At 34.0% G+C, this 22,151-nt stretch overlaps 2 protein-coding genes and 1 long non-coding RNA gene across 3 annotated transcripts; 1 reads left to right on the forward strand and 2 right to left on the reverse strand.

The window, feature by feature from the left end:
- Positions 1 to 4,019: 4,019 nt before the first annotated feature.
- On the reverse strand, positions 4,020 to 6,833 carry LOC129903325 (S-type anion channel SLAH4-like). Its single transcript, XM_055978848.1, has 2 exons — positions 5,880 to 6,833; positions 4,020 to 4,637 (listed from the first exon to the last, which is right to left on the reverse strand). Exons 1-2 carry the CDS (start codon positions 6,810 to 6,812, stop codon positions 4,368 to 4,370), a joined length of 1,203 nt encoding a protein of 400 aa, XP_055834823.1. The 5' UTR covers positions 6,813 to 6,833; the 3' UTR covers positions 4,020 to 4,367.
- Positions 6,834 to 9,612: 2,779 nt separating this feature from the next.
- Positions 9,613 to 15,279, forward strand: LOC129904585 (coatomer subunit alpha-1-like). Its single transcript, XM_055980146.1, has 3 exons — positions 9,613 to 10,104; positions 11,000 to 11,494; positions 12,096 to 15,279. Exons 1-3 carry the CDS (start codon positions 9,897 to 9,899, stop codon positions 15,047 to 15,049), a joined length of 3,657 nt encoding a protein of 1,218 aa, XP_055836121.1. The 5' UTR covers positions 9,613 to 9,896; the 3' UTR covers positions 15,050 to 15,279.
- Positions 15,280 to 16,632: 1,353 nt separating this feature from the next.
- LOC129904498 (uncharacterized) lies at positions 16,633 to 17,162 on the reverse strand. Its single transcript, XR_008770433.1, has 2 exons — positions 17,076 to 17,162; positions 16,633 to 16,897 (listed from the first exon to the last, which is right to left on the reverse strand). It is a non-coding gene; the product is annotated as an uncharacterized LOC129904498 (long non-coding RNA).
- Positions 17,163 to 22,151: the final 4,989 nt, after the last annotated feature.

Raw genomic sequence — 22,151 nt, forward strand, 5'->3', positions numbered from 1 at the left:
TTAGATCTTTCAATTGGTAATTCAATAATTAAGACTAATTATAATAAATAAATTCAATTATCAACTTGAAATCCATAAACTTTAAATTATTAATCATTGTAACGTCTTAATAAAGGGGTTACACCGTCTAAACGACCTCGAACTAATACTAAATTAGATATTCAGACAACTAATCCTAGAATAGAATTATTCGAATGACAAACCAATTACTAAACATATATATAGACATTTCATATAAAACTAACTAGCTATAGCCTCAGACTATGAATACATTACAATAACGAGTATATATCTAAACGGGACAAATGAAGAACCAATGGTTTAACAGTAACCCCTAAAAGCGGTACTAAACTAAAACCTAGGAAGGAGTAAAAAAAAAAGATACTAAAAGCCTACAACTTTGTGATTACTTGCACGACTATATGACAAGGAATTTGGGAATATTAACGTTGTTCATCCTCGTAATTAAGTCCAGTCATCTATGGGTCATTCTCACAAAAGTCGATGTTCTTTAAATTTTTTTCTTTAAACTTGATGGTATTTAATTTTTGTCTTTTGATACTTTAAGAAATAAATTAACTAAAAATGTCTTTCATATCAAAAAAACATATAACTTTCGCTCTGCATGATTTTATAATTTCGTATTGAAATATTATATAAGTTGTGTGCTTAATTTCTATATATAAATCATGTCGATATGAAGGTATAATTAGTTTAGTTTAGAACCCACAAGTACAAGTTACGTCGTATAAGATATAACTTAGTTCTTACAGAATAGAACCTATGAGGCAAAAGTTCAGTTTTAAGAATGCACAAGTTATGTCAGAAAAGACGTAATTTAATTTCTATAGAGCTATATTGGACAAGACAAAAGTTTTCTTAACTTATGATGAGCAAATTAGATAAGACTTTAACTTCTACAAAATTTATGTCTGACGATGCAAAAAATTTCTAAATTTATGTCGAGAGAAATTAATTTATCTATAAATAAGGATACTTTGGTCTACATTTTTTATCAAATGAGCAATGGGAGCAAAAAAATTTAAATCATTATATTTGAGAGCCAAAATTAAAGATACCAGGAAAAAGACAAACATGTGCAAAAAGCCTTTCCGTCAAATAATCATTTCTTTTTTTAGTTTATTTACTAATTTGTAATATTTTCTTGAAATTATTGTGGGCTAGAGGCAATTCGGTGGGCTTGCTCACGTAATACAAGCTGGACCAGAAAAGCCCATCGATAATTGAGCCCATCTTTAGAAAGCCACCCCAAGTTGCTAGGAACATTTTTGCTTCTTATCATTTCAACAAAAAAAAATAAAAAAAATTCAATGTGTTTATTTTCTCAAAAAGTTTTTCCATTTACATATCTTATGATATCACTTTATTTTTTTTCTTATATTAAAAATGCTCAATACAATAATTTAACACTTTGTACATAGTTAAGTAATTGGTATTAGGGCTGTACAGGGCAAATCGATAAACCGCACCAAACCGACAAGCTGAACCAAACCGGGGAAAAAACCCGATTAGTGGTTTGGTGTTTGGAAAAAAAACCCGACCATTATAGGGTTGGTTTGGTTTTAACTAAAAAAAGTAAAACCGAACCCAAACCGATCCGATTATAGATATACTACTTTTAAATTATGTTATACATAAAAATATTTATTAAAATATAATTTATAAATATTTTTTAAAATTTTTTCATAATTTTTGTTTTCTTTCTTACATTTAGATTTGGACTTGAGAAGCCCATCTAAATAATATACAAAAAAAACATCTTATAAAGTTATATTATAAAGTTAAAAGATCAAATAGTGTCCTGCCTCCATCTTATATGTTGATATTTGGTACTAGAACTCTTTTTAAGAAACACTGCTCTGTTCTTTTTATTAGTTACTATGAAAAACCCGAAAAAAACCGATAAACTCGAAAAAACCCGAAAAACCCGAGAAAAATTGATATCGAAAAACCCGACATTTATTGGTTTGGTTTGGTTTATAAATTTAATAACACGACACAAATGATTTGGTTTGGTTTGTAAAAAATTCGAACCAACCCGGTCCATGTACACCCCTAATTGATATATATGCATCAAATATGTCGGGACTTCGAGCGTTGGGATAGATGAACAAAACTCAGATTGATAACATTGCACCTAAAGTATTTTTTTTAAAAAAAAGAACTTGCTTTCACTCTGTAGTTGTGTCAAGTTAATAGACGCCTCTCATGGCGGAAAAAAAAATTAAAGGGTTATAAATTGCATATATCATTATACAGTCATATTCTATTCATGTTGCCGTGCTTATTAATTAACTACTAATTGTAATTTAATTATTAGATCTAGTTTGTTCTAAGTCTGACTTTAAAATCCTATTTGGATACATCGATTAAATTGATTTTTTTAGAGAATTTGATATTAAATATTCATGATCAGTTGGTTAGTCAACAATATGAGAAATTGACAGCTTGGCAGCTAGTATGTCTTATAAAATATATAAGATTAAAGTGCATAAAATATTTATTAATGGCATGGCTAGCTAGTGGCGGATCCAGAGGCATATTGTCCATTGACTTGCTTGGTCATAGAATAAAAATTGAATAATATTAAAACAATGAAGGCGGAGTTCTAAATACAGGTAAATATAGTTATTTATAATTTGATTAAAAGAAAATATCATTAGAACAATGTCTTGTGTTCTATTTTGAATTTTCCTTCTACTTAAAGCAGTGAATATTTAGAAGTGAAAAAGGGGTAGATTAGGTCATAGTTCAAATAATTCGGTAGACAAAAATATTTAGTCATGTGAGTGATATATAGAGGATCTCAAAAATTGATTCATGGATCTTAGTAATGAGCTACATTGAGCTTAATTAGTTTGGAGAAATAGACACATAAATTATGGTGATGGGCTACATGAAACTTAGTTAGAGGAAGAGATCCGTGAAACTTAGTTAGAGAGAGATCCGTAAATGGTGATATGACGGACGGTATGAAATTTAGTTTAAGAATGAAATCATTAAGTGTACTATAAGAAAACCTTTCATTTTAATAGTCGAAAAAATTGAGAAGCTACTCCATTTGTTTCATGTTACTTAATTAGTCTTTATAAAATTACGTTGTTTATTTTTCTTGTATATTTTTGCAAATTGAAATTGATTTATTAATTTCTTTCAATTAATTATTAAATAACCATATGAACAGTCACGGTTAATTGAGAACTCTTCAATTAACTAAGATAAACATATTGTCATTGAATAAGCAGAGAATTAAAAGGCTCAATTATGTAAAGGAAAATGTATCAAGAATTTATCATATTAAAAAGTTCCATCCAAATCTCGAAAAAAATCTAGCTACTCATTGTTTAAGAACATAGGATAGAATTCTATAACGGACAAGTAAAAAAATGGAAGAAATTGAAACTATAAATATCAAGATATCATAAAAAAAATTACCACCAGGTTATCTTAAATGACTAAAATCTGAACAAGGAGACATTGAATGCCCGTCATCACAGCAACCCAATTCAAAGAGAATGGCTCGATCTACCAACTGACCTATATATATATATATATATCCCCGAGCTAAAGTATATCAAATGATTGTTCTATTTTTTTCCTCTGATATTTTATTTATCAATGTTAAATAAACGTCTTAAATTTTATGAACAAGTCAAATAAAGAACGTATATAGAAAGTAATATAGCTAGCAGTAATTGTTATCAACTAAATCATTTGAAGCTTATGTCTAAGTCCACTCTAACCTACTAATCTCTCTTAATTAACATATAAGATATTAACGATGGGAGAAACTTCGCCTGTCATTATCATATAGTTTTTTATATTTGCCAATTGTGATCTTCCCATAGTATATATAGCTCATCAAACTTAGGTATCTGATTAGCTGGCTATAACGACAATAAATTGATATTTATCTCTAGACAGAAAGTTGGTCACTTAAACATGGACATATTTCAAACGTCATACACATGAGAAAATCCCAAAATTAAAAATGTATATAAAAAGTTCAACTTTATTAAATTCAGTGTAAATTAAGTAATACATAGAACCCAAATAACATTTGAATACAAGTCTAACTCAACAACTAAAGACTAGTTATGGCAAGTAGACAATATTTCCATACAATAACATATGTTAATTAATTACTTAGGAACGATAATGACTTCTAGCTACCAGCCCTAAGCTCTTAATTAATTACAAATATAATAATTAATATAGTACATAGGGCAGACTCATGAGAGAGGTAGACTCCTGTTAGGCATGCGCTGGCTGGAGACCACTAAACTCAATCATAGTCGATAACAAAAGCGAAAACAAATATATATTTAAAATTTTGAATGCGTCTCTCATAAATCAGAATGTTTGGATAGCTTGAGAGATGGATCATCATCACGTAAGAGGATTTTAGAGTAAAGAGCAGTGGAGAGCAATAGAGCAATGATGACTAAAACTGAGAGAGATGATAGAATTAGCATTATGGTGTGTGGCACTTTTCCTTTAACCTCTTTTGCATATCTTGTGGATGCCAATGCTAGTAGTGTTACTGGATATGAATATGCCCACCATGCCACGTTGAATTTTCTCATTGATTTCTTGAACAGACTTGGCCTGCATATCTTTAAAGTTCAACAAGAAATCAATCATTATCGTTCGGAAGCAAATTGAGAATTTAAAATTTTAAAAATTCAAAATTTTAGAATATCAACATTAATATACTAGTAACTTAGTTCATAATATATTTTTCTATCTATCACGTTGTATTTTTTAATATATATATATAAAAGATTAGGGTCAGATTATTGAACTTGATCGAATCCATATGCTACACTCTATATTTGGCTCTGCTTTTCTTGGTCTTCATCGCACCCAAAAATATAATAATCAAGAAATTCACTTAAGAGTCTCCCTAAAAAACAGTCGACAAATATACTATGTATATATATACAAACTTTGTATGTGCTATACGTATATTTAATATTTTTGACTGCCTAAAAAGATTTGATCAAATTTATTTTATGGGATTGTGAATCTAGTAGACTTGACAAGTGAGAGTCGTCTTGATCACGGCATGTACGGCTCGTACAAGAAGACATGAATACTTTAATAATAGCAGCCAATAACATTAATATTTTTTAATATACAAAAAGACAAAAACAATGAAATTAGAAACATGAATAAGAAGTTGATTCTTTCTAAAAGAAAACAATAGTGGTATGTGGGGAAACATTATTATAATTATATTCCTATACAACACATACGTAGACTTGAAGACAAAGTTGTTGTAAAGTCAATTTCAACTATTGCACATGCAAGGAAGTGGAAAATTCCAACTTAGGATTGAAACAACAATAATAATAAAAGATACATAAATTAAAGTTGATATATATTCACCAACTTTTGCAAGTTGAAGACTCCTTTAATCTTGGATTCAACTCATATATCCTATAAAAAACTTTAATATTATCGGAATATAACTTGTTAATTGTTATAGCAGATCGTCTATTTTATAGTTCAAATAATTGGTTTCAGTACTCAATAAAGTTGATTTTTTTTTTACCGTAAATAAAATTTGAACTCTAAAACTTCTATGTACTATATAAGTAAAAGAGAAAATATAAACAATCAGATCATTTTAATTATAAGAAGATCATTGCTTCTATATAATAAGTTAGATTTAATACGAAGATCAATTTAACCTGTTGTATCAAATAAATTAGCTTATTTTGGGCTTACGTACTTGTCTTCTTTTTTTTTTTATGAACAACTTGATAGTATAAAATTTATTTTCCACTATTAATAAAATATTTTTCTAATATTTTTTTTAAAAAATGAGTACTTTTTTAATGTAACAGCGTTACCAGTGACGTAAAGAGGAACAACGAGAGAAAGAAGAACATCTTCGAAGCTGTATCGAAGGTTCCAGTAATTGACGCCCAAGCCAAGCTAGCCATACTCGGAGCTGCCGAGAATAAGAAGAAAACCGGCCGCAACATAGCCGGTAGCCGGTCACTTCCCGATAACCTCTGATACAACGTAACAAAAAGGACCAAATAATGAACCATCCCTAATGAAAACAAGCAAACCGAAACCTCCTGCCAGCCCATTTTAGCCGCGGCTCGAGCCCCGACTAAGTTCCCAATGACCGATAAATGGCTCGTCGGGTTAGCCACGGCTGTTAAGAACCTTTTCCCCTTAGTGAACCATTGTCCATAAATTTTCACATCTAAAATTATTACGGGAACCGCAAAAACCCACCAAAGAGATTTGTAACCAACGTGTTTTGGGCCAATAATAAAAGGGTAGGATTCGAGTAAAATAAGCCATGAAATCCAAGGGGCAAAAAGGTAATTGACACCAACATGGTGTAAAAACTCCCCCTTGACCAAATTAAATCGAAAGACGCATTTCAAGAGGTAGAGTAAAGAAAGTAGAACTAGAATCAATAAAGCAAACGACCATAGGAATATTAGAACGGGACGATAGATCATTTGAGGAACACGGTGTAAGAATTTCGTTTCGTTATTATTTGGATCGAGAAGTGTTTTCCATAATAAAGTTTCCCAGCATAAAGACAAACTTATTCTGAAATAGCCTGCATGAATCTTCGTTAGCATCGAAGATACTCTAATAAAAGCGAGAAGGCTATGATCGTCTTCTCGTTTTTGTGAAGAAGAGATAGGGGAATCATCGATCATAATATCAATATTTGGTATAGTATTTTGGTTTTCGGACTCATGAGTATTAGGTGTGAGAATTATCTCATCTAATACTGGGGTGATTCTCATCGACATATTTGAAGGAGTTATGGAATTTAATGTATCTTGTTAGAGATTAATATAGGGGAGAGATTGATAATGGGACAAATTAAGTAGGATTAAAGAAAGTGCAAATTGGGTTAGCTAGATGCTAAAGGAGACAAAGGAGTTAATTAAAAAGAGTACAAAATCATTTTTTCCGTCTAATTCGTGGAGGTACGTTCAGGCAGGTACAAACTGAGTTTATATTATTTTGAGTGGTAAGATTTATGAGTTGAATTTCTACACCAATGGTACTAAAATATATTTTACATTGTGGGGTTATTAAAAAGGCTTAAAGTCATGTATAATTGTAATATATGTGAGGATTAATATGAATTCAGTATTTTCAACGCGAAATATAAGCTTATATGGATGTGTAAAAATTTACTAAAAAATTGCAAGCAATAGTACTTTCAAATTTCAACCACAAAATGGAAAATTGAATATCAAATTGAAATGTATATTGTAGCCTACAGTCAACACAATATGAGTATATATCATAGTGTTGATTTTTTGAAGCTCCAATGTCTAAATGTTGTTTCTATTTAGATATTTGTCTATTGAAATATTAAACTAATTGTGAATAATTATATGAGGAACTGGAAGCACTTTAAAAGACTCACTATACAGCCAGCTGAAGCATTAACACAAATAAGGAGAGAAACCACAATAAGATTAGATATGTTTACTGCCTCAATTCAAATAGAGCACATAGCAATGGAGAATTCTTGTATAGGTTGTGGAATTAACAGGTTCATGTTTTCTTTTCTTTAGCTGAGGCCTGATCCTTGTGGCAACCTTCCTGGGAGATGGTCATGAAGTTAGGTGCTCTTTAAGTTGCGACATGTTGATGGTTACTGATAATAATACGTTCATAGTTTTTTCCAAAAAAGAATTTTCTAGGAAAAAAAGTAAGAAAGTGTATATATCAACATTCCACTGTGTGGATAATGAATATACAGGTACGTAACGTTAACTATGTGGTTTAATTAAATTGTATATTTGTCAATTATTATACTTTTCAATATTTTATATGATCCAATATTACTTGTTAATACCTTAGTACTACGATTTAGTATTTACATTGTTGAAAATCAAGAATTTTAGGACACAAAGAAAAGGCAATTAATTCATGGCTCAAATCAGCCCATTGGACAATTATTTGGGTCCAATTCCAATTGGACTAACAGAACGAGAGTACGCAGCTCAAACATCAGACCATGGGCCAAACATTAGCACATATCTCATGGGTCAAACATCAGCCCATGGGCCCATGGGTCATCTTTGTTAGCCTTTTTGTCTTTCTGTTAGAAGCAAGTTTGTGTAGCCTTTTGTAACAAAATAAGTTACTCCCTATATTTGTATTTTTGAAGTTTAAATTTGTATATAAAGTACAAAAGGTGTATATTTTACGATTGGAGGAAAAAATGTAAAATGATCTCACTTTTCAAATGGCTTAATTAAGCTTTCTGTTTTTGTGACAAAGGAAACAAAAAATGTTGATTTTATGATATAGAAGTAAGGTTCCGTCTTTGTACATAACCTAGGCACGAGGTACTAATTTCACCAAATTGCTCATTTATTTTATCTCACATACTATTAATGAGTGAATATTTATTGCATTAGTATTCGTTACAATCGTCTTATTTTCTATCTTTAGAGTGTGTTTTTTTAATTATTTTTTAGTAGTAGTACTCTTTTCAAGCTAATCTCGTTTCAACTACCTTTATTATTGCAAAGAAATCAACCTTGGTTCTTTGATGTGTTAGTTTGATAGAAAGTGTGAGCCTCTTCAGTTGTAGTGAAAGTTTCCGACTCTCTAGTGCGATCCCGCCCGCCCCCCATTCAGCCTGACATTACAAAGATAGACTACATCCATCGAATGTCAACAATGAATAAAAAATAATAACATGCCAAAAAGACATGATAATCGAATCAAATAAACATTAGGTAATACTAAAATTGAAGGAAGAGAATAATAATAACAGTACTATTTAGGGCTTAATCTTTTACCTTATGTTTTTTTTTAATTTAGACTCATGTCCTTGGTAAGTCGCATGCGAGAATGTCATGTTATGTTTAATCACCTTCCCCCAAAATTTCTTCGTTCTACCTATACCTCTCCTTATATCTATAACCAACCTCTCAGTTCTTCTAACTGGGGCATAACATGTTCTTTTTATTGTCTGAACCTTCTCAATCTTGTCTCCTTCATTTTATCCATCACAAAGGCCATTTTCAAACTTGTCTCGGATAGCTTCATTCATGATCGTATCACCCTTAGTATGGCCACACATCTATTTCAATATTATTATTTTCATTATTTTTGTTTTTTATACAACATATCTGATCTGACCACCATTATATAAAATTTATATTTTTATAAAGCTTGGTGACACATTCTTATCAAACAAAACACTGGATGCAAGATTTAGTTTCATCCATCCCACTTCAATAAGATATGTAACATCACCACAAATCTTCCCATTTCTTTGAATTTTTAATCCCAAATACTTAAAACTTCATTTGGTGGGAATGAATTGTGTGTTAATTTAATCAATTCAAACTCAATGATTACAAATTAAAGTTAAGAAAAAACATAATATATTACTTTATCATGCCTAATCTTAGACTAAAAATATCGTAAAAATGAATTTTGTTTTCTCAACAAGTAAAAATAATTTAAATAGTTAAAAAGAATATAATTATTTTTTTCTCTTAGTAAAAATGAATCTTACAGCTGGGACCCGTAGATCCACCAGCAATTCACATTAATTTCTATTTCTCCTTGTACTAGACTATATTATTCTTCTATCTATGAAACTTCCGATCTACGCACCCTTTTCTTCCCCGATTTCTTTAACGCACACTAAAAAAACACAGAGAGAGACAACTTCCCTCAACATACGCACTCTCCCTTCACCGATCTTCATACCAAATGCAGTTTTCCGATCAGATCTGAGTTGAATTTGATCTCTAAATCCAGTTAGGGTTTCAGATATATAGTAAAATTAGTTTTTTTGAGCATTTGATTTTGTTGCGTTTGATTGTGCGGTGGAGATTGAGGAATTTTGAAAGATGTTGACGAAGTTCGAAACGAAGAGTAATCGAGTGAAAGGACTCAGTTTTCACAGCAAAAGGCCATGGATCTTAGCTAGTCTTCATAGCGGTGTGATCCAGCTTTGGGATTACCGTATGGGAACTCTCATTGATCGATTTGACGAACATGATGGACCTGTTCGTGGCGTTCATTTTCATAAGTCTCAGCCTCTTTTTGTATCAGGAGGTTTGATTTCACTTTTTCCCCTTTTTTTCAATGTGCTGATGCGTAGCTATTTAACTGATGCTATTGATTTCATGATAGACTGTGGATCTACTGTTATGTTTGATGAATACATGTGTGATTTATTAAATGAAAATGCTACTTTTGCCGAATTAGTGAAATTGCCAGTAAGAATTTGTTTATGCACTAGTTTGGTAGTTTTTTCCTTTTTAATTTGTTTGATCTATGTGATTAATGGCATCGGCTAGTGTATATCATTCACATTGTGTTTTTATATGTATCTGAATTGTTGTTTGATATGTGGTTTTATTACTGTTGTTGTAAATTCTAGATCAGGTGGAATGCCCCGTGAATCATTAGAAAATGTAATGTGATCTCACTTTTAGTCTTTGTTCATCCGTTAACTTCTTTAGAAGAGGCATCATTAATTCTTTTCTGACTGAAGACTCGAGTGGCATTCTGTTTACACATAAGATATTCAGTGTTTAATCCAACCAATATGGAGTAATTTCTTTCATGTCTTTTTTTTTCTGTCTTAAGAAGGACCAAATAATTCATGATATTGTCAAAATAAAAGAGAACTGTGAGCTCCTATGTACATTCAAGGCTCAATTCATAATTCCTATATTTATATTGATGATTGGTAAACTTTATGGATGTCATGTATAGTGCTGCAAGTGCCTTCGTTGTAACAAACTTATCTATCATCACTAAGGTAAATAAATTAAAACTAAAAGCATATGTTTAACAGAATTGCTAGTTGATTGCTAGTCTTTTTTCTCACCTTTAATTTACTTGTAACATTTCTAAGCTATATGTCTTTGTGCACTTGTATAATCGAAATTCTGTATTGGACTGTTCTTAGTATATTTAAATACTTGTAATTTGTTTGCTGCAGGAGATGACTACAAGATAAAGGTCTGGAATTATAAGCTGCATCGCTGCTTATTTACTCTGCTTGGACATCTTGATTATATTCGCACTGTCCAATTTCATCATGAATATCCCTGGATTGTCAGTGCAAGTGATGATCAGACAATCAGGATATGGAACTGGCAGTCTCGCACTTGTATTTCTGTCTTGACTGGGCACAACCATTATGTGATGTGTGCCTTATTTCATCCCAAAGAGGACTTGGTTGTCTCTGCATCTTTGGATCAGACTGTTCGGGTCTGGGATATTGGTGCTCTAAGGAAGAAAACTGTTTCTCCTGCTGATGACATCTTGCGCTTGAGCCAGATGAATACAGACTTCTTTGGTGGAGTAGATGCTGTTGTGAAGTATGTCTTGGAGGGTCATGATCGAGGGGTTAACTGGGCTTCATTTCACCCTACACTGCCCCTAATTGTGTCTGGCGCGGATGATCGCCAGGTGAAAATCTGGCGTATGAATGGTATGCTCTGAAATCTTAAAAAGCTTTTTCAAATGCCAGCCATAAATGTTTTCTCACATATCTGTTGAACCTTTAGCACTAAATTCAGTTTTGTGCTGTTTGGCTTATTTTCTATTATATATCATTTTAGCTATAATAAGAGTTTTTTAGTTGTCCACTTAGCCAGAGAAATAGGATCTTCAAAATTATAGAACCTCGTCAATTAACATTAATAATTTGGCAGCTAGGAACTCCTTATTCTGCTAAAACTGTTGTACCTTGCTACGTCTGAGCTAGTGAGTGGTAGCAGTTTGCAGTTATCTCTAAACTTGGTGAAGCTATTAGACTCATGCTGAACTGTAGTTTCTTGGTACCGTAAAGAAATGAATGTTTTATTTAATTGTTGTATGCTTAGGAAAATCATACATGATGTAAACTCAAGCTTTTCTTTAATCCTGGAGAAGAATGTTCTCCTTGAATTAAATTGATAGAAAACAGGTGCTGCTTCAGATTGAATTAGGCTGTCTGCTGTTAGAACCTTGGACATTTTAATGCGTTTGTTGATCTTCTCAGTTAACTATGATGAGACTATACACTACTATTTGCATTTTGATGTTTCTAGATACAAAGGCCTGGGAGGTGGACACATTGAGAGGCCACATGAACAATGTATCTTGTGTTTTGTTCCATTCAAGGCAAGATATTATTGTTTCAAATTCAGAGGATAAGAGCATTCGAGTGTGGGATGCTACAAAAAGGACTGGTCTCCAGACTTTCCGCAGGGAGCATGACAGATTTTGGATCCTTGCAGCTCATCCTGAGATGAATCTTCTAGCAGCTGGTCATGACAGTGGGATGATAGTGTTCAAGTTGGAGAGAGAACGCCCTGCTTTTTCTGTGAGTGGTGATTCTTTGTTTTATGTTAAGGATCGTTTTCTCCGCGTGTACGAGTATTCAACTCAGAAGGAGAATCAGTTGATACCAATTAGAAGGCCTGGTTCAAACAGTCTGAACCAAGGTCCACGTACGCTTTCTTACAGTCCTACTGAGAATGCTATTTTGATCTGTTCGGACGTTGATGGGGGCTCCTATGAACTATACATTATACCTAAAGACACTTATGGTAGGGGTGATACTGTTCAAGATGCGAAAAAGGGAACTGGAGGATCAGCAGTTTTTGTTGCTCGGAACAGATTTGCAGTGCTTGAGAAGAGCGCCAATCAAGTCCTGGTCAAAAATCTGAAAAATGAAATTGTTAAGAAAAGCCCTCTTCCTACTGCTACTGATGCAATATTTTATGCTGGCACGGGAAACTTACTGTGCAGGGCAGAGGACAGAGTTGTTATCTTTGATCTGCAGCAGAGAATTATTCTTGGCGAGCTGCAAACTCCTTTCATCAGGTATGTCGTTTGGTCATCTGACATGGAAAGTGTTGCTTTGCTTAGCAAGCATTCCATAGTAATAGCTGATAAGAAGCTTGTGCACCGTTGCACTCTTCATGAGACAATTCGTGTCAAGAGTGGTGCCTGGGATGACAACGGGGTCTTCATTTATACAACACTTACCCACATCAAGTACTGCCTTCCCAATGGCGATAGTGGAATCATCAAAACCTTAGATGTCCCAGTCTACATCTCTAAGATATATGGGAACACTATTTTTTGCTTGGATCGAGATGGGAAGAACCGTCCTATTATTATTGATTCAACTGAATATATTTTCAAGCTGGCCCTGCTTAGAAAGAGATATGACCAGGTTATGAGTATGATAAGAAACTCCGAGCTTTGTGGTCAAGCCATGATTGCCTATTTGCAGCAGAAGGGTTTTCCTGAGGTTGCTCTTCATTTTGTCAAGGATGAGCTTACTCGTTTCAACTTAGCACTTGAAAGTGGGAACATTGAGATAGCTCTTGAATCTGCTAAGAAGCTTGATGAGAAGGATCATTGGTATAGGCTTGGGGTGGAGGCCCTTCGGCAGGGTAATGCAGGTATTGTTGAATATGCCTACCAGAAGACGAAGAACTTTGAGAGGCTCTCTTTCCTTTATCTAATAACAGGAAACCTGGATAAGTTATCAAAAATGATGAAAATTGCTGAGGTAAAAAATGAAGTTATGGGTCAATTCCACGATGCCTTGTACCTTGGTGATGTTCGTGAGCGTGTTAAGATTTTGGAGGATGCTGGCCATCTTCCCCTTGCATATGTCACAGCTAATGTCCACGGGCTGAAGGATACTGCTGAGCTTCTTGCAGAAAAACTGGGTGGTAACGTTCCATCATTGCCAAAGGAGAAGAAAGCATCTCTCTTGCAGCCCCCAACTCCCATTTTGGGTGGGGGAGACTGGCCTCTACTGATGGTCACAAAAGGGATATTTGAAGGTGGTTTGGATGCTACAGTCAGGGGTGGACATGAGGAGTACGAAGAGGCTGCAGATGCTGATTGGGGTGAGTCACTGGATATTGATGAGGTGGAAAATCTGCAGAATGGGGATATCAGTATGGTTCTGGAGGATGAAGAAGGAAAAGAAGAAAATGACGAGGAAGGAGGATGGGATCTTGAGGATTTGGATCTGCCACCTGATACTGACACACCGAAGACTGCTTCCAATGCTCGCTCTTCTGTTTTTGTTACCCCAACCCCTGGCATGCCTGTCAGCCAGATTTGGGTCCAAAAATCATCTCTTGCTGCAGAACATGCAGCTGCTGGTAATTTCGATACTGCTATGCGGTTGCTGAGCCGACAACTAGGGATTAAGAACTTCTCTCCGTTAAAGCAATTGTTTGCTGATCTTCATATGGGAAGCCACACACATCTGCGTGCCTTCTCCTCGGCACCAGTTATCTCTTTGGCAATTGAGAGAGGTTGGAGTGAGTCAGCTAGTCCCAATGTGCGGGGTCCACCTGCCCTTATCTTCAATTTCAGTCAGCTGGAAGAAAAACTTAAAGCTGCCTATAGAGCCACTACTACTGGGAAATTCTCTGATGCTCTTAGATTATTCGTGAGCATTCTTCACACCATTCCCCTGATTGTGGTTGAATCAAGACGAGAGGTGGATGAGGTCAAGGAATTGATTATCATAGTGAAGGAGTATGTTTTAGGTTTGCAGATGGAGGTTAAGAGGAAGGAATCGAAAGACAACCCTGTTCGTCAGCAAGAGTTGGCTGCCTACTTCACACACTGTAATCTGCAGCTTCCACACTTGAGACTTGCATTACAGAATGCTATGTCCGTCTGCTATAAGGCAAACAATCTTAGCTCAGCAGCCAACTTTGCTAGGAGACTGTTGGAGACAAATCCAACCAGTGAAAGCCAAGCGAAAACAGCCCGCCAGGTTCTTCAAGCAGCTGAGAAAAATATGAGAGATGCTACAGAGTTGAATTACGACTTCAGAAATCCATTTGTGGTCTGTGGCGCTACATATGTCCCTATATACAGAGGCCAGAAGGATGTCACTTGCCCTTATTGTACTACTCATTTTGTTCCATCCCAGCAAGGACAGCTTTGTACTGTTTGTGATCTTGCAGTTGTAGGAGCAGATGCCTCTGGCTTGCTTTGCTCACCTTCACAGGTCAGATAATTTCAGTTTTTCAAATCAGCTCTTTTCGCCATCGTTTCAGAAGCTTCCGGTTCTACATTAGAAGTTAGTGATGAGTATTGACAGACCTGCTTTTGATCAGATTGTACCTCTGGTTTATATTTGTTTTGATTTTTGCAATAGTTTTATGAACCAAATTGCCTTTCTTTATAAGTTTTATGGTTACAATTTTGATTGTAATAAATATCATGTAAGATTTTGACTTGGACCAATTCTTTGAAGCGTGCTCACCTAGTCTCACACACAAGTCTAACTAGTAAAACCCCGAGGATGTGGAACTTTTGGATTGCCTTTCGCAGTTTGACCTGAAAGGCTGAAAATTATACTCGAGATTAATATGAACGTTGGTGGAGAATTCAGGTATCGCGAATTCCTAATCACCCATTTCTTTCATTTCATTTGGTGAATCCTTTCAAGTTTAGACGACAGTAATGGATTCATGGTGATCGTTAGTACTGCGGGTAAAGTTACTGTCCAGTGGATGGTAAGGAAATATAGTTCGATGCATTCATTTGACGTGGTTAAACTAATCATGTTAATTTCTAGGAGCTGTGCTGAACTATATCAGCCCTATCATATGGTAGATTCGTAGTCAATTATTTTAAACGTTAAGATTTTGAAGACAAACAAAATAATTAGAATGAAATAAAATATTTATTTAGGAAAATTTACATAAATGTTTTACATTAAGAAAATATTTATAATTTATAACAATAATATTTTTTTTTCATTGAACATTTATAATACATATTAGCGAGAATAATTTATAAAACTCATATAATACAAGTTTTATTCATGGATAATATATTTATCACATACTTTAATACACTTATAATACATTGTGTCAATTTTTTACCAAACAAGTATAATATATTTTAAAACACTTATATTACATTTATATTGCATGCATAATTCACTTTTAATACATAGTAGATATATCATAATATTTCTATGTATTGCTATAAATAGTAATAAATAAAAAAATATCGTTAAAATTAATAATTATTTATTAAAATATGTTTTTCCTAGTAATTTTTCCATTTATTTATTTATCAGTAAATATAAAGGACGGCCCAAAACAGGCTTCGTTTGGGCCACCAAGTTCAAGTCCATGTTCACCTTGAATGGATTATGTCCTTATCTGGGCTATTGACTCCTCATTTACCAACTGTCTTTTTTTGGAACGATCAATAAATTTTATTTAAATACTCAAATTATTTTTAATTCTGAAGTAATAGGATAGCCTGGGTGATGGTTTGAATATTTTTGAAAAAGGACCTAATTGCGCAAGCACTGTACTTATATGTTGATAGAGAGCACTTATTAATACTTACTAGGGGTGTACATATATCGGGTTGGTTCGGATTTGTTACAAACCAAATCAAACCATTTGTGTCGGGTTATTAAATCTATAAACCAAACCAAATCAATACAAGTCGGGTTTTTCAATATTATTTTTTCTCGGATTTTTCGGGTTTTTCGGGTTTTTCGGGTTTTTCGGATTTTTTATAGACGGAGGCAAAACAAAGTTTTAACTTTATAATATAACTAAAATGTCAAATAGCCATAATGAACCCAAATGTTCACCACTTCTGCCAATTAACTTAATCACACATAAATAAAAACTAATATAGTTTCTTCCATAAAATTAAGCAACTACAGCTTTAGACAAAATGATATGTTAGATGTCACAAAAACAAAAATTCACCTTAGAGTTTGAGTATACTCTAAATCATCTAAACTATTACAACTGAAGTTGCTTCATCTCTCAATTAAACTCAATAAACATAATATTGGAAGCAATCTGCATATCTGGTTCTATTTTCTTATCTGCAAAATAAAAAGTTAAGTCAAATATAGCTCTAGAGGAGATATAAAGGTTTCCAAAGGTGCATCATGAATAAATGCCAGCCAATTCATAACTAAAAAAAAATGAGCTTTACAAAAAAACTTTTTGTAGAAGAAGTCTTTAACTTTTGTAAAAGAATAGTGTAATTAATTAACATACCAATTCTCACACAGATGGTGCATCGTGAATGAAATTGGCTAATTAATTTTCAAAGGTGAGTCTCGATGCTCTGCAAGAAAAATGAATAAATTAATAACAAAAATAAGAAAAAAAAAACAAATCTGTAACACTTTAATAACACATTAAGGTCTAAAGTACAAGGCAAACCAAAAATTCTTATTAGTTAATTGATTGACTAGGTACAGGAATATATTGTAGACAGTGCAATATTTTGTCAAAGTTTCTCAAGTTTAAAAGGACCAACTTACGGGGAAAAAGCAATTTACTTACCAAAAACTGTATGATGCCTGCAGCATGTAGGAGCCTATTTAGTAATCTGCTGATTATTTGATGAATTTAGCTTCAGAATAATAACAAGGTTTGGTCATTGTGCAGAAAAACAAGAGTCTAATATCATGAAGTAGTGCCAGTATGGAACTATTTGCAGTAGCACTAAGGCAGTAGCAAAGTATGGAACTATCTGCAGTAGCACTAAGGCAGTAGCAAAGTTATACCAGTATGGAACTATTTGTCTGCTTTCCTTATGATGCATCTATGTACAAGAGATGCAAATAAACTATGATTTGAATAAATCAATAAACCAATTAACAATGTACTAAGCAATGTCAAAGTTATAGAATAAACAATAAACCAATTAACAATACCTTCATCAACTTGCTAGATGTTCTGGACTTCTTCTAAACTGTCGTGAAAATTGTATTCTTTAGAAGGTGATCGTAGCCATTGTTGAGTACAAATTAGAGCTTCTACTGTTTTTGACAGTAAAGAACTCCGGTAAGAATCAAGAATTCGACCACTTGTGCTAAATGCCGACTCAGATGCAACAGTAGAAACAGGAATAGCAAGAACATCTCTCGCAATTTTTAAAACAACTGGATATTTACTAGACGAAACTTTCCACCAAGACAAGATATCAAAATCTTTATTCTTCACCACATCATCCATCAAGTATATCTGAAGATCAGATTTGTTGGAAATATTTCCCTCGTTTGCCAAATGTTTCTCCCACTCAGATTCCAATAAATCATCGGTTTCATGCATGCTAGTATCACCTCTAATATTGTCATTAAAAGAAGCATCAACGGTAGAGTTTTTGTAAGAATCATACAAACGCGTTAAAACACTTGCCACATCTTCCGACTTTAATCTTCCTAACAAAGGACCATATGCTTTGGAAAGAGTGAAGTTTACATACTTCATCTTAAATCTGGGGTCTAACACAACAGCAACAAGCAATAACATATTCATATTCTCAAAATTTCCCCAATACTTCTCAAATTTACTTTTCATCCTGTCGGCCATATCAACCAAAATAAGATCTTCACATTTAGAATACTTTTTAATAGAACTTCGAAGACTAAAAAATTCACGAAAGAAACAGTTGGAAGTAACATACGAAGTCCTTGAAAATTTTAAAGTGGTTTGGTAGAAAAGATCAAGAAACTTGACAAAAACTCTCACATTCTTCCAGTCAGTTGCTGATGGATTTCCTCTTAATGCACTTATTTCCCGACAATACTTTTGGTATTTATGGTCATCCAGATACATTCTTGTAAAGGCTTTTTCAAATTTTAAAGCTGTATCTAACATTGTATATGTCGAGTTCCATCTAGTTTCAACATCAAGACTCACAAGACCATGAGTATCTATCTTAGTTTTTTCAACAAATGACTTAAAAGAAGCAAACCTTGAAGGAGAAGATCTAACATATTTTACCGCATTTCTTACACGAGAAATGGGTTCAATTTATTCATCTAACCCTTCTTTTACAATCAAGTTCAATATGTGAGCACTACACCTAACATGTAAAAATTCATTTCCAAGTATTACCCCATTCCAATCATCCATTAGCACCTTCAAATGCTTAATGGCAGCATCATTGGCAGTCGCATTGTCTAAGGTTACTGTAAACAAGTTATCAATGCCCCAACCCAATAAGCATTCCACAATTCCCTTAGCAATAGTCTCCCCTTTGTGATCTGGTGTTGTAAAAAAATTCAGAATTTTCTTTTGTAAATTCCATTGGTCATCAATCCAATGTGCAGTGACAACCATATAACTCAAATTTTGGAGTGATGTCCACGTGTCACTAGTAAGGCAAATACGTTGGTCCTTGATAAGACATTTAAGCTTATCTTTTTCTTCTTGATAAATCCTCAAGCAATGTCTTGCAACAGTAACACGAGAAGGTAGTTCAAAATTTGGTAAGGCTTTAGTCATTAATTTCCTAAAGCCTTCTCCCTCTACAACTCTAAATGGCTGCTCATCAATAATTACAAATTCAGCAATGGCCCTTCTAATTTCATCCACATTATACACTACCCTTTTATTAGAATCCAAAAGACCTTCTGTCCACCCTTCTTTAATAGGTTTTAACATTGTTTGTCTCTTATCAACGATTATAAAGGGAGATTTGTTACATTTAACTGTTAGATGTGACCATAATGTAGTAGTCCCATTCTTGCTTTCGGCAGCAAACGTTTTTGGACAGTAATTGCATTTTGCCCTAATTTTACCTCCTTTAGCTTTAAACTTGGAAAAGTGATCCCAAATCTCGAAAGTCTCTCTACCACTATTCCCAGATTTAGAAGGTTCTTCAGGAGTGATTCTTTTTTGCTTTTTAGGAGTGCGTAGATGAGGAATGTTCTTACCTTCTTGCTGTTGAGATTTTGTTGGCACAATCGGATGGTGGTTGTCAATCACTACTGATTTAGTTCCAGAAGTTGTACCTTCCATCGAGAAAGACAATTTCTGTATATAACAAAAAAAAGGTTATAATTTGTAATAGATGTTTAAGATACAACTAAGAACTAACATAGATGAATGAAACTATTTCTAAGATATTACAACAGATAATAAGGCAGCACAGCAAATAGAGTAACAGCACAATAACAACTTAGTATATAAGGAATGCTGCAGGTTTCATCATGCCAGATTTCAAACAAGGCATCACCAAGGCATCCAAACTTACAGCAGACTATGACCAAACTACAGCAGACTATGACCAAACTACAGCAGGGTCAGAGATGCAGGGTGTTTTGCAACCTGAGGACCTACACCAAGGCATCCAAACTTTGCAGGATTGCAGTATATATTATTTTGACAAGGCCCAAGAATTTTCAGCTCAAACGGATAATTGGAGACGTTAGGCGAGCGACCTTGAAACAATCAGCTGTCTTAAGCCTAAAGAGAGAGAAATTTGCTATTTGGAACCTCAAACTTGGGTAAAAAGCCTTCAAATCTTGCAAGGCTAAAGAAAAGGATATATATGCAAACCTCATGAAGTTTCAACTCAAACGGGTAATTGGAGACGTTAGTCGAGCGACTTGGAAAAAACTAACTGGCTCTAAAGCACTGTCTAAGGTCCTTTCTTTTTTACTAGATTGTGCAAGTCCTTTCTTGCTTGGGTTTGTTTGTTGTATTGTTGCAGGTGCTGGAGTGATACATCAACATGCCTTAACAATAACTGCATAGAAGACATCACAGATACAACCACCAAATCAAACACCTCAACTAAGAGGACCTCACATGGCCATTTCTGGTTATCCTGTTTGGTTGGATGCTTGTATTTTGTTAATGGTCTATGTGTAGGCACAATAGCATCTAGGACACCTTGGAAAATAGAAGGCAATAATATGGAGACATCACCCTGCCATGCTAGGACTCCACCAATACATCAGCCCTCCACCCAGGACAACTTCCCTTTTGAAATACCTGCAGCAACAAACATGCACCACAAGCCCCCTGCAGCTCCTTGCTTTTTTATTTGTTATGTGCAGGCACATATTTACTCTAAGAAGCTGACCAATTTTTCTTTGGAAGCAACAAGGAGCTGCATACATCAACATCTAGCACACAAGGAACAGTTATAGCAGCAAATAACAGTTTATAGCAGAAGAAACCTAACTTCAACATTGAATTTTAATTAGCAACTAACTATATTGATGTCAAACTTTAGCAACAATAATTGACTAACAAAACCCAAATCGAGAAAGCTGGGGACAACTATTAATAGAAACCAAAAGAACAGTCTCTGAAGCTCGACTTATCCGATCATTTCAGAAGTTGATCAAATATGTATCAACCCATATTATGTATACCATAGCATATGGAAATCCATGGATATCCACCATAACTCGCCTCCCCACCCTAACACAAACGCCTCCAAACATTTGATGGCTTTAGGCCCCAATAAATAAGCGCCTCCAAAGAACCAAAAATCCTCCAAATTCAGTTCGCTCAAATACGAAAACATACAGAAGATGCACAAAAAAGGAAATGAATTCGACCGATTAAACGAAGAACCAAAAGAACTGAGCAGACAAAAGATGAAGGAGATATATACCTACATAAACATTCATAAAAGAGACAACAAGAGGAACTGATTGTTGCTAGTTTGAGAGGAAAGCAAAAGAGGGTCGGCGAATATTGTTGAGAGAGGGAAGAAAAATGGAAAGGAAGCTAGGGTTGTGAAAGAGGAGCATATGCTCTCCTCTTTATCTGATTGTTTTGGTCTTTTGGACCTTTGGGTCTTTTGAAAAGATTTTGGGCTTCATCTTCATTTTTTTGGGCCTGTTTTACATATTAATTAGTTGGGCTCAAGTCCAAATCTAGACAGAAAATCAGAAATTATGAAAGAAACTTAAAAATAATATTTATAAATTATATTTTAATAAATATTTTTATGTATAATATAATTTAAAAATAATATATCTATACTCGGGTCGGTTTGGGTTCGGTTTGACTTTTTTTAGTTAAAACCAAACCAACCCTATAATGGTCGGGTTTTTTTTCCGAACACCAAACCAAATCAAACCAAACCACTAGTCGGTTTTTTTTTCCGGTTTGGTTCGGTTTGTCGGTTTGGTGCGGTTTATCGGTTTGCCCTGTACAGCCCTAATACTTACTATTAAAGATGTCACTTGTAAGTTTTTCCATTTACCAATTTCGCTTTCTTATTAATGTCGACCAAATAATTGTTCAAACTATAGTTGTTAATTAAATCTTCTGGCCTACAATTTCACAAGCACTAGAATATAGGTTGATGAAGTACTT

Source organism: Solanum dulcamara, chromosome 9 (assembly GCF_947179165.1).
Source record: "Solanum dulcamara chromosome 9, daSolDulc1.2, whole genome shotgun sequence".
Taxonomy (NCBI): Eukaryota; Viridiplantae; Streptophyta; class Magnoliopsida; order Solanales; family Solanaceae; genus Solanum; species Solanum dulcamara.

Coding starts and splice junctions, on each gene's coding strand:
- LOC129903325 (XM_055978848.1), bottom strand. CDS start 6,812: ATGTCGATGAGAATCACCCCAGTATTAGATGAGATAATTCTCACACCT. Junction 4,638..5,879: donor TGTTCCTCTTTACGTCACTG/GTAACGCTGTTA, acceptor TGAACTTTAAAG/ATATGCAGGCCAAGTCTGTT.
- LOC129904585 (XM_055980146.1), top strand. CDS start 9,897: ATGTTGACGAAGTTCGAAACGAAGAGTAATCGAGTGAAAGGACTCAGT. Junction 10,105..10,999: donor GCCTCTTTTTGTATCAGGAG/GTTTGATTTCAC, acceptor TGTTTGCTGCAG/GAGATGACTACAAGATAAAG. Junction 11,495..12,095: donor GAAAATCTGGCGTATGAATG/GTATGCTCTGAA, acceptor TGATGTTTCTAG/ATACAAAGGCCTGGGAGGTG.